This window comes from Anolis sagrei, chromosome 4 (assembly GCF_037176765.1).
Source record: "Anolis sagrei isolate rAnoSag1 chromosome 4, rAnoSag1.mat, whole genome shotgun sequence".
In the NCBI taxonomy this organism is placed as follows: Eukaryota; Metazoa; Chordata; class Lepidosauria; order Squamata; family Dactyloidae; genus Anolis; species Anolis sagrei.
The window spans coordinates 87214703-87229111 of NC_090024.1; the positions used below are offsets into that span (position 1 = coordinate 87214703).

The following is a 14409-nucleotide window of genomic DNA, read 5'->3' on the forward strand; positions in this document are numbered from 1 at the left end:
GGGCAAGGTTTAGGGTTTGGATTAGCATAAGGGTTAGGGTTAGGGTAAGGTTTAGGGTTTGGAGTTTGGGTTAGCGTAACGGTTAGGTTAAGGGTTAGGATTTGGATAAGGGATAGGGTAAGGATTAGAGCAGTGGTTCTCAACCTGGGCTCCCCAGATGTTTTTGGCCTACAACTCCCAGAAATCCCAGCCAGTTTACCAGCTGTTAGGATTTCTGGGAGTTGAAGGCCAAAAACATATGGGGACCCCAGGTTGAAAACCACTGGATTAGAGTAAGGATTAGGGTAAGGGGTTAGGCTTACGGTACGGTTCAGAGTTAGGGTAAAGGTTAGGGTTTCACCATTAAAGAACTTGGTGATAGTATGATAGCTGGGTCCGGAAACTCCTGTCGTTATGGAGATGCCACAAAGGTGGCTGTGTATAAGGGAAGAGAGGAGGTGGAGTGAGAGCGGGGAGAACAAAGGAAGGATAGAAAGGAGGGGACACTTAGGGTAAGGGTTAGGGCAAGGTTTAGGGTTTGGGTTAGCATAAGGGTTAGGGTTAGGTCAGGGGCGGCTCGTCCATTATGCAAAGTAAGCGGTTGTGGTACACTTTTTTTGCTAGGGGTGCAGAGGCGCCTCTGTAAATGCCCCTTGATTGCCACTTGAGGAGCACCCCCTCGACTCACAACAGCCCTAGCAGTCCAGGGGGAGCCTCGGCTTCCTTGCCTCACTGCCGGGTGATTCTCTTCCCGAAGGGGACGGGCCCTTGAGCCTCGCCTAGCCCCTCTCATTCCTGCTCCATATCAATGATTGGTGTGTGTGTGGGGGGGGGGGGCACCAAAATACAGTTTGCTTACCGTTGAAAATTACCTAGGGCCACCTCTGGGTAAGGTTCAGGGTAAGGTTCAGGTTTAGGGGTTGTCGTGTCACGAGGGACTTCTGGTGTGAGAGAATTGGCCATCTGCAAGGACGTTGCCCAGGGGACACCCAGATGATTTAAGGTTTTTATCATCCTTGTAGGCTGAGCGAAGGAAGATAGATGCTTTTGAAGTGTGGTGTTGAGAGTGCCGTGGACTGCGAGAAGATCCAACCAGTCCATCCTCCAGGAAATAAAGCCCGACTGCTCATTGGAGGGAAGGATACTAGAGACAAAGTTGAAGTACTTTGGCCACATCATGAGGAGACAGCAAAGCCTAGAGAAGACAATTAGGCTGGGGAAAGTGGAAGGCAAAAGGAAGAGGGGCCGACCAAGGACAAGATGGATGGATGGCATCCTTGAAGTGACTGGACTGACTTTGTAGGAGCTGGGGGTGGTGGCAGCCGACAGGGAGCTAGGGCGTGGGCTGGTCCATGAGTTCACGAAGAGTCGGAGACGACTGAACGAATGAACAACAACAACATCATCCTTGTGGGAGGCTTCTGTCATGTCTCCCCATGAGGAGCTGTAGCTGATAGAGGGAGCTCACCCACCTCTCCCCGGATTCGAACCTGCGACCTGTCGGTCTTCAGTCCTGCCAGCACAGGGGTTTAACGCACTGTGCCACTGGGGGCTCCTAGGTTTAGGGTAAGGGCTAGGGTTTCACCAATAAACAACTCTTCCATTCCTTCCATATTCTCTGTCTCCGACAGGGCTTACATCAGCTAAGTCTCTCTTGCGCCAACAGCGCTCCCGAAGGAGCGATGCGGCATCTCCGTAAGGCTCGGAGCTTCCGGACCCAACTATCATACTCTTCCCCGGTTGAGAACTCCTGCCTTCAAGGCTTATCAGGGGCTACCGAGGGGTCAGTGCGAGAGTCGTGGTTGGAGGCTTGCGGAAGGCGCCTTTTGCGCAGGCAGGGCTGTGCGCACGCATCCGTGGGGCCGAGGGGGCGGCGAGTGGGGAGCTTGGGGAAAGCGCCTTCTTCCCTCATTCCCCTGCAGAGGGAGCCGGGCGCCCTTCCCGCGTCGGAGAAAGAGAGAGAGAGAGAGAAAGAGAGGAGGAGGAGGCGGAGCAGGTGCTGCAGCCTCCTCCGTCGCCACCGCCGCGTACCTTTCTTTCCCTCACAGGAGGAGAAGGAGGAGGAGGAGGAAAAGGCGGGTCAGAGGGCTGGGCTTTGCAGGTTGCGAGCCTAAGGAAGCCTTGGGAGGAAGAGAAGGGAAAAGAGGGGCCGAGGAGCTTCGGAGCCTTCCTCCCCCCCCCCCCCTCTTTTCTTTCTTATTTTCCATTCCTCCCGAAGAAGGGAAACCTCCCCTTGCGGAGGAGAGGGAGAAAGAGGCGGGAGAGGCCCATGTGGGGCTTCGGCGGAGGGAAAGCAGCCTGAGAGACAGAGAGAGAGGAGTGAGGCTGCGGCTTTTTTTGTTTCCCAAAGCGAAGATGGGCGCGCCTTGAAGGAGCTGGCTGAGGCGAGGAGGCGGGAGAGCCTCGTCGAAAGCTCCTTCTGTATGTCCTCTATGGGAGCCTGAACCCCCCCCCCCTCCTGCTGCCGGATGGCGATAGACCGGCGCCGAGACGAAGGGGGAGGCGAGGCGGGCGGGGGCGGGCCCCTCGCCCCCCTCCCCGAGGAGAACGGCGCCCTGCCGGCCGGGGAGGCGGACCCCGCCGCGGTGGCCGAGGCCCCTGCTGCTGCTGCTGGTGATGGTGGTGGTGGTGGTGCGGCGGTGATCGCGGTGGCGGAGATCCAGAGCTTGCCCCCTCCGCCCGCCCCTCCGGCGGGGCCCTGCAGCCCTTTGCTGCTGGACTACGATGGCTCCGTGCTGCCCCTCCTGGGGGGCCTGGGCGGCGGGCACCAGCGCACCCTTATCCTCCTCACCTGGATCCCGGCCCTCTTCATCGGCTTCAGCCAGTTCTCGGACAGCTTCCTCCTGGTGCAGCCCGTCTCCTGGTGCAAGGGCGCCGACGGGCAAGGCAACGCCACCACCGCCCACCCGCCCATGCCGCCCCGCGCCCTGGGATACAACGCCTCCAGCCCCGCCGACAACGCCACGGGCTACAGCCGGGGCATGCAAGCCGCCCCCCAGCTCCCCACGCCTGAGGCCCCCAACCAGAGCTACTGCGAGTGCAGCGAGAGGTACCACCGCATCACGGCGGGGCTCCGGCAGAACATCGTCAGCCAGGTAAACGGTCTTCTTCCCTTCCCCCCCCCCCCGGTCCTTTCCTCCCTACTGGCCCTTTAAGAGCGGCGTGGGATTCCCGCAGGCGTCCTTTGCCGGGCAACCTGCTCATCCCTCTTGTCCTTAAAGGCCTCCCCTCTGCATGGGAGGGAAAAGGGAGGCTGCCCTTCCCTGGCGTCCTCAACGCATAATTTATTTATTTATTTACTCTGTATCCCGCCTTTCTCTACCCCGAAATGGGGTGGCTTTAACAAATAATAAAAATAATCTATATAAATAAAAATGTAATGTTCTGGGTTGTTGTAGGTTTTTTCGGGCTATATGGCCGTGGTCTAGAGGCATTCTCTCCCGCCGTTTCGCCTGCATCTATGGCAAGCATCCTCAGAGGTAGTGAGGTCTGTTGAACTAGGAAAAAGGGTTTATATATCTGTGGAATTACCAGGGTGGGGCAAAGGAGTCTTGTCTGCTGGAGCTAGGAGTGAATGTTTCAACTGACCACCTTGATTAGCATACAATGGGCTGACTGTGCCTGGAGCAAACTTTTGTTGAGAGGTAATTAGATGTCCCTGCCTGCTTCCTCTCTGTTGTTGTGCTGTTGCAATTTTAGAGTTTGGCTACCAGTATTAAAAACCTACAACAATCCAGTGATTCCAGCCATGAAAGCCTTCGACAATACAATGTAATGTTCGTTTGTGGGATTAACATAACTCAAAAACAACTGAGCGAATTGACACCAAATTTGGCCACAAGACACCTACTAACCCAAGGAGTGACCATCACTCAAAAAATGGATTTTGTAATTTGGGAGTTGTAGTTGCTGGGATTTATAGTTCACCTACAATCAAAGAGCATTCTGAACTCCACCAATGATGGAATTGAACTAAACGTGGCACACAGGACTCCCATGACCAACAGAAAACACCAGAAGGGTTTGGTGGGCATTGATCTTGAGTTTGGGAGTTGTAGTTCACCTACATCCAGAGAGCTCTGTGGATTCAAACAATGATGGATCTGGACCACACTTGGCACAAATATTCCATATGCCCAAATATGAGCACAGATGGTGTTTGGGTAAAATAGACCTTGACATTTGGGATTTGTAGTTACTGCAATTTATAATTCACCTACAATCAAAGAGCATTCTGAATCCCACAAACAACAGAATTGGGGCAAATTTCCCACACGGAACCCCCATGACCAACAGAAAATACTTAAGGCCATCCAGTCCAACTCCCTTCAGCTGGGCAAGAAAACGTAATCAAAGCCCTCCTGACAAAGAACCATCCAGCCATAGATATAGATAGATATATATGACTCTCTCACACACAGATATAGTATCATAGATTTGAAAGGGACCCCTAAAGAAGGACAATGATATCTTGCCTGTTCCAGAGTAGGCAAACCAGACAATCTCCACATCAACACTGACAAAGAAACAGCAAGAAATACTGTTTACCCACAAGCATTAAGAAATTACAGATTAGAAAACATTACTTTATTTTCCAGATCACCAGGCTGGGCCACAGCAACGTGTGGCAGGGGACGGCTAGTCTATATTAATAAAAATGTAATGTTCGTTTGTGGGATTAACAGAACTCAAAAACCACTGGGCAAATTGACACCAAATTTGACCACAAGACACCTACTAACCCAAAGAGTGACCATGACTCAAAAAAATTGGATTTTGTCATTTGGGAGTTGTAGTTGCTGGGATTTATAGTTCACCTACAATCAAAGAGCATTCTGAACTCCACCAATGATGGAATTGAACTAAACATGGCACACAGGACACCCATGACCAACACAAAACACTAGAAGGGTTTGGTGGGTATTGATCTTGAGTTTGGGAGTTGTAGTTCACCTATATCCAGAGAGCTCTGTGGATTCAAACAATGATGGATCTGGACCAAACTTGGCAGGAATACTCAATATGCCCAAATATGAACACAGATAGAGTTTAGAGGAAATAAACCTTGACATTTGGGAGTTGTAGTTACTGGGATTTACAGTTCACCTACAGAGAGCATTCTGAACCCCATGAACTGTTTACCCACAAGCGTAGAGAAATTACATATATTAGAAACCAACACTTTCTCATTACTTTATTTTCTAGATCACTGGGCCACAGCAATGCATGGCAGGGGATGGCTAGTAGTAGTAGTAGCAATAATAATAATAATAATAATAATAATAATAATAATAATAATAATAGACAGAGTTTGGGAACACAATACTCCTGATCTCACAATAGTGTTAAAAAACCAAAGTATGGATTGTCGATGTTGCAATCCCAGGTGACAGCAGGATTGAAGAGAAACAACTTGAAAAGCTGACACGATATGGGGATTTGAAGATCGCACTGCAAAGACTCTGGCACAAGCCAGTCAAGGTGGTCCCAATGATGATTGGCATACTGGGTGCAGTGCCTAAAGACCTTGGCCTGCACTTGAACACAATTGGCGCTGACAAAATGACCATCTGCCACCTGCAAAAGGCCACCTTACTGGGATCTGCATGCATTATTTGTCAATACATCACACAGTCCTAAACACTTGGGAAGTGTCCGACGTGTGATCCAATACAACAGACAGCAGAGTGTCTGCTGTGGGCTCATCTTGTTGTGTTTCAAATAATAATAATAATAAACTTTATTTATACCCCACCACCATCTCCCGCAACGGGGACTTGGGGCAGCTTACATGAGGCCAAGCCCAAACAACATATTACAATAAAGTAAAAACCAAAACACAAACAACAACATAGTAAAATACAAAAACAATAAAGCAATATACACAAAACATAAGACTGCAATGAAAAATCATAATGACAATGAGCGGGCCGCATGTACAATAAAATAATTAAAAATTCAGGGTGAAATAAAAGGAGCAGATTATTTGCAAGGGAGAACTCATAGAGAAGCGGGGTAGTGAACAGGCCTTCGTACAAGGGGGAAGTGTACTCCTAGGATAAAAACGTTGAGGGGAGCAATAGCATAAGATAGTGTGGCTACTCTCCAAAAGCTCAACGGCAGAGCCAGGTCTTGAGATTATTTTTAAAGATTTCTAAGGTAGGGGCTAATTGCCCTAATCTCTCTGGGCAATGAGTTCCAGAGTCGGGGGGCTCTCTACCTTGTACCCACAAGACGAGCCTGTGAAACTGGCAGGGGCGAAAGGAGGGCCTCCCCCGAAGATTGAAGAGCTCAGGCTGGTTCATGGCAGGAGATACAGTCACGAAGATAGGCGGGTCCCAAACCATTTAGGGCTTTATAGGTAAGAACCAGTACCTTGAATTGAGACCAGAAGATGAACAGCAGCCGATGAAGCTCCTTAAAAATCTTTATTTATATACCGCTCTATCTCCTCGAAGGGACTCATAGTGGTTTCCAAGTAACATCATCAATATATACAGAGTAAACAACATAAACATAAGATTAACAACACAAAAAAATTAAAAATTAAATTTATTTAAAAAAAAAAAGATGCAGAGCCAACCTTAAGAAATGGGGCTACAAAGTGGAATCCACCACATGCGAATGTGGAGCAAACCACAGACCACTTACTGCAATGCAACCTGAGCCCTGCCACATGCACAATGGAGAACCTTCTTGCAGCAACACCAGAGGCACTCCGAGTGGCCAGATACTTGGTAATAGAATACCAAGTCTGCAAACTTTGTGTTTTGTTTGTTTGTTTTTAATGCAATGCGACTGTTTTGGTTCACTCCCAACACGATAAATAAACAAACAAAACAATATAAGCATAAAAATTGTCACCATAACACATATATATTAAAAGTAATCCTCCCTGCTCAAGGCATTTTAGAAGGCCGGGCTGAGATTAGTGCAAGCTCAAAAATTCGAGGGGGGGGGGTATTAAGTGCAGTGATTCAATGCCTTTGAACAACAAGGTAAAGTAAAGGTAAAGGTTTTCCCTTGCCATTATGTCCAGTTATGTCTGTGTCGGGAGGTTGGTGCTCATCTCCATTTCTAAGCCGAAGAGCCTGCATTGTTCATAGAATCATAGAGTTGGAAGAGACCTCATGGGCCACCCAGTTCAACCCCCTGCCAAGAAGCAGGAATATTGCATTCAAAGCACCCCTGACAGATGGCCACCCAGCCTCTGTTTAAAAGCCTCCAAAGAAGGAGCCTCCATCACCCTCCGGGGCAGAGAGTTCCACTGCTGAACAACTCTCACAGTCAGGAAGTTCTTCCTCATGTTCGTGAGGAAGAACTTCAATTCGTATCTGAAGATACATGTGATACCACCAAATGTAAAGAGATTTGGAAAGAAATGGAGAATCCTCTTTTCTTAGTATCCAAACACTCACACTTGCTGGTTTATCTAAGTTTTCTTGAAGTTCCACTTGAACAATGGGAAGGTTCTTCTCTTTGTGTTTCAGCACCTTCTATCAGGGCAAGGCCTGACAAACAATACACTTAGGTTAAAAAATTAAAGTCGCGCCAGGATGGTGGAACAGGGGGCCCATTCCAAAGATCAACTGCATGTATTTTGAAGCTATTATTTCACTATAGAGTAATCTCCAGAGGCTTGAACCCAGAGCCAAGTTTTCACTTTCCTTCTGAAGGCCAGGAGGGAGGGAACTGCTCTAACATCACCGAGGAGAGAGTTCCACAGCCGAGGGGCCACCACTGAGAAGGCTCAGTCTCTCATTCCCACCAGACTCTCCTGCAACAGAGGCAGGACCTAGAGCAGGGTCTCCCCAGACTTCTAACTCCTACCACCTTCTTTTGTGCCCTTCCCTATAACCCATAATATCAAGGAAGATAATCCATATTATCTGCTTTGGGCTGGGTTATCTGAGTCCATACTGTTATATAGCCCAGATCAAAGCAGATAATATGGGATTTTATATAGCTGTGTGGAGGGGGCCGTTTTTAAACCCTCTATAAATGTAGAAAAGTACATTAATTGGGTTACCACATCTTCCTTAAAGGCACAGGATTCCTGCCTTCATTGATAATATAGGAAAAATGTGGATTGCTCATCCGCATTGTCCTTAAAGGCACAGGGCTCCTTTACCCACTGATAATGTAGGAGAAAGGTGGATTGCTCATCCCTATTGTCCTTAAAGGCACAGAACTCCTTCCCCCATTTATAATGTAGTTTCCCTACATTAGTGAATTGGTCATCCTTATCCTTCTTAAAGGCACAGGACTCCTGCCCCCATTTATAATGTGGATGTTCATCCATATTGTCCTTAAAGCAGTGGTTCCCAACCTTTTTTGACCAGGGACCACTCTCCAACATTAGTACAGAAAGGGTTACAAATCAATTTTTGGTCAATAGTTTGGCTATTTGAGGTGCTGGTTCAGAAAATTGCATCGGATAGACCACATCAGCTCTAGTTTCTGATACAGAACATATGCCATCCAGTAGTCACCATTTGCTCATGCTCAGCAAACCATATTTAATAAGCCTCAGCATTATATGAGAGTTTTGCAAGACCAATCACTCTAGTTGCAATTGTGTAGTGAGGCTGCGGACCATATTTTAGTTCTTGTGGACTACTAGTGGTTCATGGACCACTCATTGGGAACCACTGCCTTTAAGGCAAAGGACTCCTGTCCCCATTTATAATGTAGTGAAAATATGGATTGCTCATCCTATTGTCTTTAATATTGTCCCTGAAGGCACAGGACTCCTTTACCCACTGATAATGTAGGAAAAGGGTGGACTGCTCATCCATATAGTTCTTAAAGGCACAGAATTCTTGCACCCACTGATAATGTAGGGAAAAGGTGGATTGCTCATCCCTATTGTTCTTAAAGGCAAAAACTCCTGCCCTCATTTATAATGTAGGAAAAGTGAATTGCTCATCCTTATAATCCATAAAGGCACAGGACTCCTGCCTTCACTTATAATGTAGGAGAAGTGAAGATTGCTCATCCATATTGTCCTTAAAGGCACAGGATTCCTTTACTCATTGATAATGTAGGGGAAAGGTGAATTGCTCATCTGTATTGTCCTTAAAGGCACGGCACTCCTGCCCTCATTTATAAAGTAAGAAAACTGTGGATTGCTCATCCGTTTTGTCCTTAAAGGCACAGGACTCCGGCCCCCATTTATAATGTAGTGAAAATGTGGATTGTTCATCCATATTGTCATTAAAGGAACAACACTCCTGCCCCTTCTTATAATGTAGCAAAAATGTGGATTGCTCATTGTATTGTCCTTAAAGGCACAGGACGTCTGCCCCTTCCCCATCCATGATGTAGGGAAAATGTGGATGACTCTTCCAAATCCTCATTAAAGGCACAGGTCTCCAGTCCTTTCTTTTTATGTGTGTGTTTTATAGAAATACGTTTTAATATGCGTATTTTATAGAATGTTTACAATGATTACGTGTTTTAACTGTGCCACAACCTCCCTTGAGCCATGAGGAGAGGTGGGTGAGAAATAAAATTATTATTATTTATCCTCCCAATATTCTGGGGAAAACGTTGATCGCTCTTCCCTATCAACATTAAAGGTGCAGGACTCCTTTTTTTAAAATTCCCAACACTGTGGGGAAAATGTGGATCACTTTTCCCTGCTAAAGGCACAATACCCCCCCCCCTCCCCACACACCTTTAAGGTGAAAAGGAAGATGTATCCACTGCAGGCTATCTGGGAAAGGATGCTTCCTGAAGATCCATGCCTCCCAATGATTTCCAAATTCTAGTCCTCCAGGAGGTGTGTTTTTTTTTTTTGGACTTCAGCTCCCAGAAGCCTCAGCTGCTTTGGCCATGGATCAAGGATCCTAGAAACTGAAGGACAAGAACACTTTAAAACCAGAGTTTGGAAACTGGTCTACATGATCTATGAGCTCTGGGTTGTGAACAAAGGCACTTAACTGATTCTGTCTGCAGCACAACTCTTAACAGGACTGAAATTGGTATTTTTGGCGTACAGACCATATTGTCATTCTGTGTCCCTTGCAAGTCACCTTGCATCTCCATTTGGGGTGAAAGATCAGGTGTAAATAAAGGCACAGATGGATTGGAAGGACTGGTGCATTTGCTTCATTTTTGAAGGCACACAGAAAAGACACAAAACAGGCAAATCAAGACTGGATTCTCTATAGAAGCCCAAGATGGCTAAACTGAGACTGTCATACCCTGGGCATATCATGACAATACATGATTCTCTAGAAAAAAAAACACAATGCTTAGTGAGGTAAAAGACAGCAGGAAAAGTGGAAGCTCCTATTTTAGCTGGATAGATGCAATCGACAAAGCCATGGTACTGACTTTGCAAGATATGGCCAATATTAATGATGATAGGATGACAGGAAATTTTACACTGCAGAATTAATGCAGTTTAACACCACTTTAACCTCCATGGTATAATGCTGTGGAATACCAGGATTTGCATTTTGGTGGGGCACTAGAACTCTTTGATAGAGAAGGCTGAAGACCATAACATTTAGCCATGGTAGTTAAAGAGGAATTAAACTGTATTAATTCTAAAGTGTAGATACACCCATGAAGGTCTGTCATTCATAGGTTGACAACAACATTGTGTCTCTCTGTGTGTGTGCTATACTATGCAGTAAGACCCCATATCCATGAGGGGTACATTGGAAGGCATTCCCTCCCCCGTTGTGCATAAAACCCTATATTTTGACTAGAAGCATACATAGAACTGCGCAGGAAGCCCTAGAGAAGCCCGCAAACAATTCTGAGGGAATATTTTGAAACCTATTTAGGGATACTGAATATGTGGATAAGCGGATTGTACTGTATAGCTTCAGCTAGGGACCCATGAAGGTCATCTAATTCTGGCAAGGCTAAACTAGTGTGTTTAGGGTGGGATACTCAATTTCCTGTGCTGCTCTGCATGTACCATCAGGAGTGGTTTTGATACAGTAAAAGCCCTTTTGCATGGCCAAGGTGGAAGAAGCAATATGTCAGAGATGGTCAGGGTGAACACACCACTATTGATGGCATGACAAGTCTGTGGCCCAACCCTTACATTGCCATGTCACTGCCCTGGTGTTCATACTTTTCCAGCATTTCTGTAGTCCTTGTGGAAAAGTGACTTGAATGAACTATCCTACAATCCTGCCATCCAACCCTAAACACACCTGTTCTGTGCTGATTTGAGAAGTTAAACAATTTTAGTCCAAATCATTACATGGGTAGGAAGCCATCGGGTCATCTCCAAGTAGGATTACGAAAGAAACTTGTGGAAACCCCTGCAGAGACTGCTGCTGGTTAAAGTTGACAATACTGAGGCAGATAATCTGACTTATTTCTGTGAGGGTGCAAGAAGAGCCTCCACAATGTATTATTGAAGGCTTTCATAGCTGGATTCACTGGGTTGTTGTGAGTTATCCATGCTGCAAGGCCATGTTCCAGAAGCATTCTCTCCTGCCGTTTTGCCTGCATCTATGGCAGGCATCCTCAGAGGTTGTGAGGTCTGTTGGAAACTAGGAAAAGGGGGTTTATGTATCTGCTAGGCCATTACATGCTAATCAGAGTGGCCAGTTGAAACATTCACACCTACCTCAAGCAGAAAAGAGTTCCTTCTCCCACCCTGGGCATTCCACAGATATATAAACCCCATTTTCCTAGTTTCCAATAGACGTCACAACCTCTGAGGATGCCTGCCATAGATGCAGATGAAACGTCAGGAGAGAATGCTTCTGAAACATGGCCATACAGCCCAGAAAACTCACAACAAACCAGCCTCTACAACCATTCACACATGCCACCTGGACACATCAGATTATGTCTGGTTTCAAGGGGAAAGCAAGACCAGTCACTAGCCTGAAAACCTAGAGAGGTGCTACGAGTCATTATTGACCATACTAGTCTAGATAGACCATTTTATTATCATTTGCCATCAACTTTGATTTCTGTTGACTATGGGAGACTTCCAAGAGCCCTGGGAACCAGATAATTCTCAGATCTCATGAAGTCAGAACTGTGGTTTCTTTTATTGAATCAATTCATCTGTGGTCTTCATCTTTTCTTATTGCCTCCCACTTTATTGAGCATTATTGCCTTTTCTAATGAGTGACATTATCTCATGATACATACAAAGCACAGCAGCCTCAATTGACTCATCTTGGCTTCAAGGGAAAGTTTAGGCCATTGGTCTTTCTAGGAATCTGTGGTATCTGTAGAACTCTCCTCTACATTTTAGTAATGGAAAATTGGTCAGACTCAACAAACCTCCTATATTCCTATAAAGCAGTGTTTCTCAACCTGGGGGTTGGGACGTTGGCCGGGGGGGGGGGGGGGGGGCTTGAAGGAGGTTTCACAGGGGTCGCCAAAGACCATCAGAAAACACATATTTCTTATGGTCTTAGGAACCCCTTTGGCAGCAACTACAACTCCCAAATGACAAAATCATGCTCTTTGATTGTAGGTTATCTATAAATCCTAGCAACTACAACTCCCAAATAACAAAATCGATCCCCCCAACCCCACCAGTATTCAAATTTGGGTGTATCGGGTATTTGTGCAAAATTTGGTCCAGTGAATGAGAATACATCCTACATATCAGATATTTACATTACAATTAATAACAGTAGCAAAATTACAGTTCTGAAATAGCAACAAAAATAATTTTCTGGCTAGGGGTCACCACAACATGAGGAATGGTATTAAGGAGTCATGGCATTAGGAAGGCTGACAACCACTACTCTAAAGGAATTGGAGTAAACATAAGGAAGAAGATTCTGGAGGTATCCATGTGGCAGCCACAACATCACAATTGACTTTACATAATAATGTGAAAGTATATCTGAGCACATGCAAGATACTTTTCTCTCAGTAGATCGCAACTCTTTATATTCAGGATTAAGGCCTTCCATAGCACAACCTATGAAAGTGCTTAATAGTGACAGTCAAGTTGAACCATAGCATCTTCAAGTGGATTTGATGAATGGCAAAAATGATATCAGTTAAAAGTAAGTCTGGGAGGTCTAACTTTTATCTTCAGACACTATTTATGTATTTAATGAAATATTTACACCATGCTATTCATCCAAAGATATCATTCAAATCTTTACTTTTGTTTTGCATCTACAAGGATTATTGTGTTCCGTGATGTCATTTGCAGGCATCCCAGGGTGTCCTTTCCCTTCCCCACAAGGAAAACAGGTCTTTTTTCTGCTGGATTAAGGTTCCTGTCATGTTTTCAGTCATTAGATATATGTATCACAGTACTTTTATACTTCCTGATAATCCAGTTTTCAATGTCAACACAAGAGGTTACAAAAGATGTTATCTTCTGATCAACAATACTTCACCAGTGCTGGCTGAACATTTTCTTGTATTGTCGGGGGCTTTCATGGCCGGAATCACTGGGTTGTTGTAGGTTTTTCGGGCTGTATGGCCATGTTCGAGAAGCATTCTCTCCTGACATTTCGCCTGCATCTGTGGCAAGCATCCTCAGAGGTAGTGAGGTCTGTTGGAACTCACAACCCCTGAGGATGCTTGCCACAGATGTAGACAAAAGTCAGGAGGGAATGCTTCTCGAACATGGCCATACAGCCCAAAAAACCTATAACAACCCAGTGAACATTTCCTTCTCTGTTTGAAAAAGTTCCTTTATCATATTCTTGTTATATGATGCTATGAAATATTATCTACTTCTTGGGCACACATTTCTAGGTGTGACTTGCAGTATGTGAATTAGTCATGGGCTCCAGCTATTGCCTGCATATATGAGACTTTAGTAATAGATTGTCCGTGAGTAGTTGAGCGTCTTGTCATATTACCTAAGATTTTTGCCAGTGGGCGGTTAGATGTCACAAGATTATAATAAAACACAAGGGAGGCATAATGTGCACTCCTAATCTCTAGGAAGTTGTCCCCATAGAGAGGAATGGGACTTGCTTATTGCGCTTAGGAATTCCATGTAAGAAAACTTGTTTTCCATTAACAATCACAAGATAACACAGATATCATCATCTGGTTCTAGTTTGGTGTGTTAGGGATGCTAGGATGTTTTATTTGTTCTAACGTCAAGTAGTTGCTAATTGAAGTTGTGTTTTCATATAATGTCAAAATGTAGTTTGTTAGTTTATTAATTAAAGAATAGGCACACTATCCACATTCTTTGTATGCAAGAACATGTTAATTTTAATCATGCAAATAAAATTGAAACAACAAATTTAGCAATCTGTACCGTATATCTATCTTATCTCGTACTGTTCCATAGGCTGTTTCTCATATGGCTTGGAATCAAAGTAATAGTCGAATTAAAGTGCTGTTATTTTGCAGAGTGGATGCACTTGTTGCTAAGTTCTTTAAACAAAACAGTTTGTTGACACTGAATGTGGGATGTATGTGCTGTCAATAGTTTATTTTCTCTTGAAAAGTTTT

The 14409-nt window shown here is 45.3% G+C and overlaps 1 protein-coding gene across 2 annotated transcripts in view; it reads left to right on the forward strand.

Annotated features, from left to right (window-relative positions):
* The first annotated feature begins 1856 nt into the window (after positions 1-1856).
* The window catches only part of SLC22A23 (solute carrier family 22 member 23), a 125615-nt gene continuing 113062 nt past the window's right edge, over positions 1857-14409 (forward strand). The window contains exon 1 of one of the 2 annotated variants that reach the window (XM_060774753.2): positions 1857-3074. In XM_060774753.2, coding sequence (XP_060630736.2) covers positions 2448-3074 — 627 coding nt within the window. In that variant the 5' untranslated portion in view covers positions 1857-2447. The remainder of the gene's footprint in view (positions 3075-14409) is intronic. The other variant, XM_060774754.2, reaches the window with a different exon arrangement.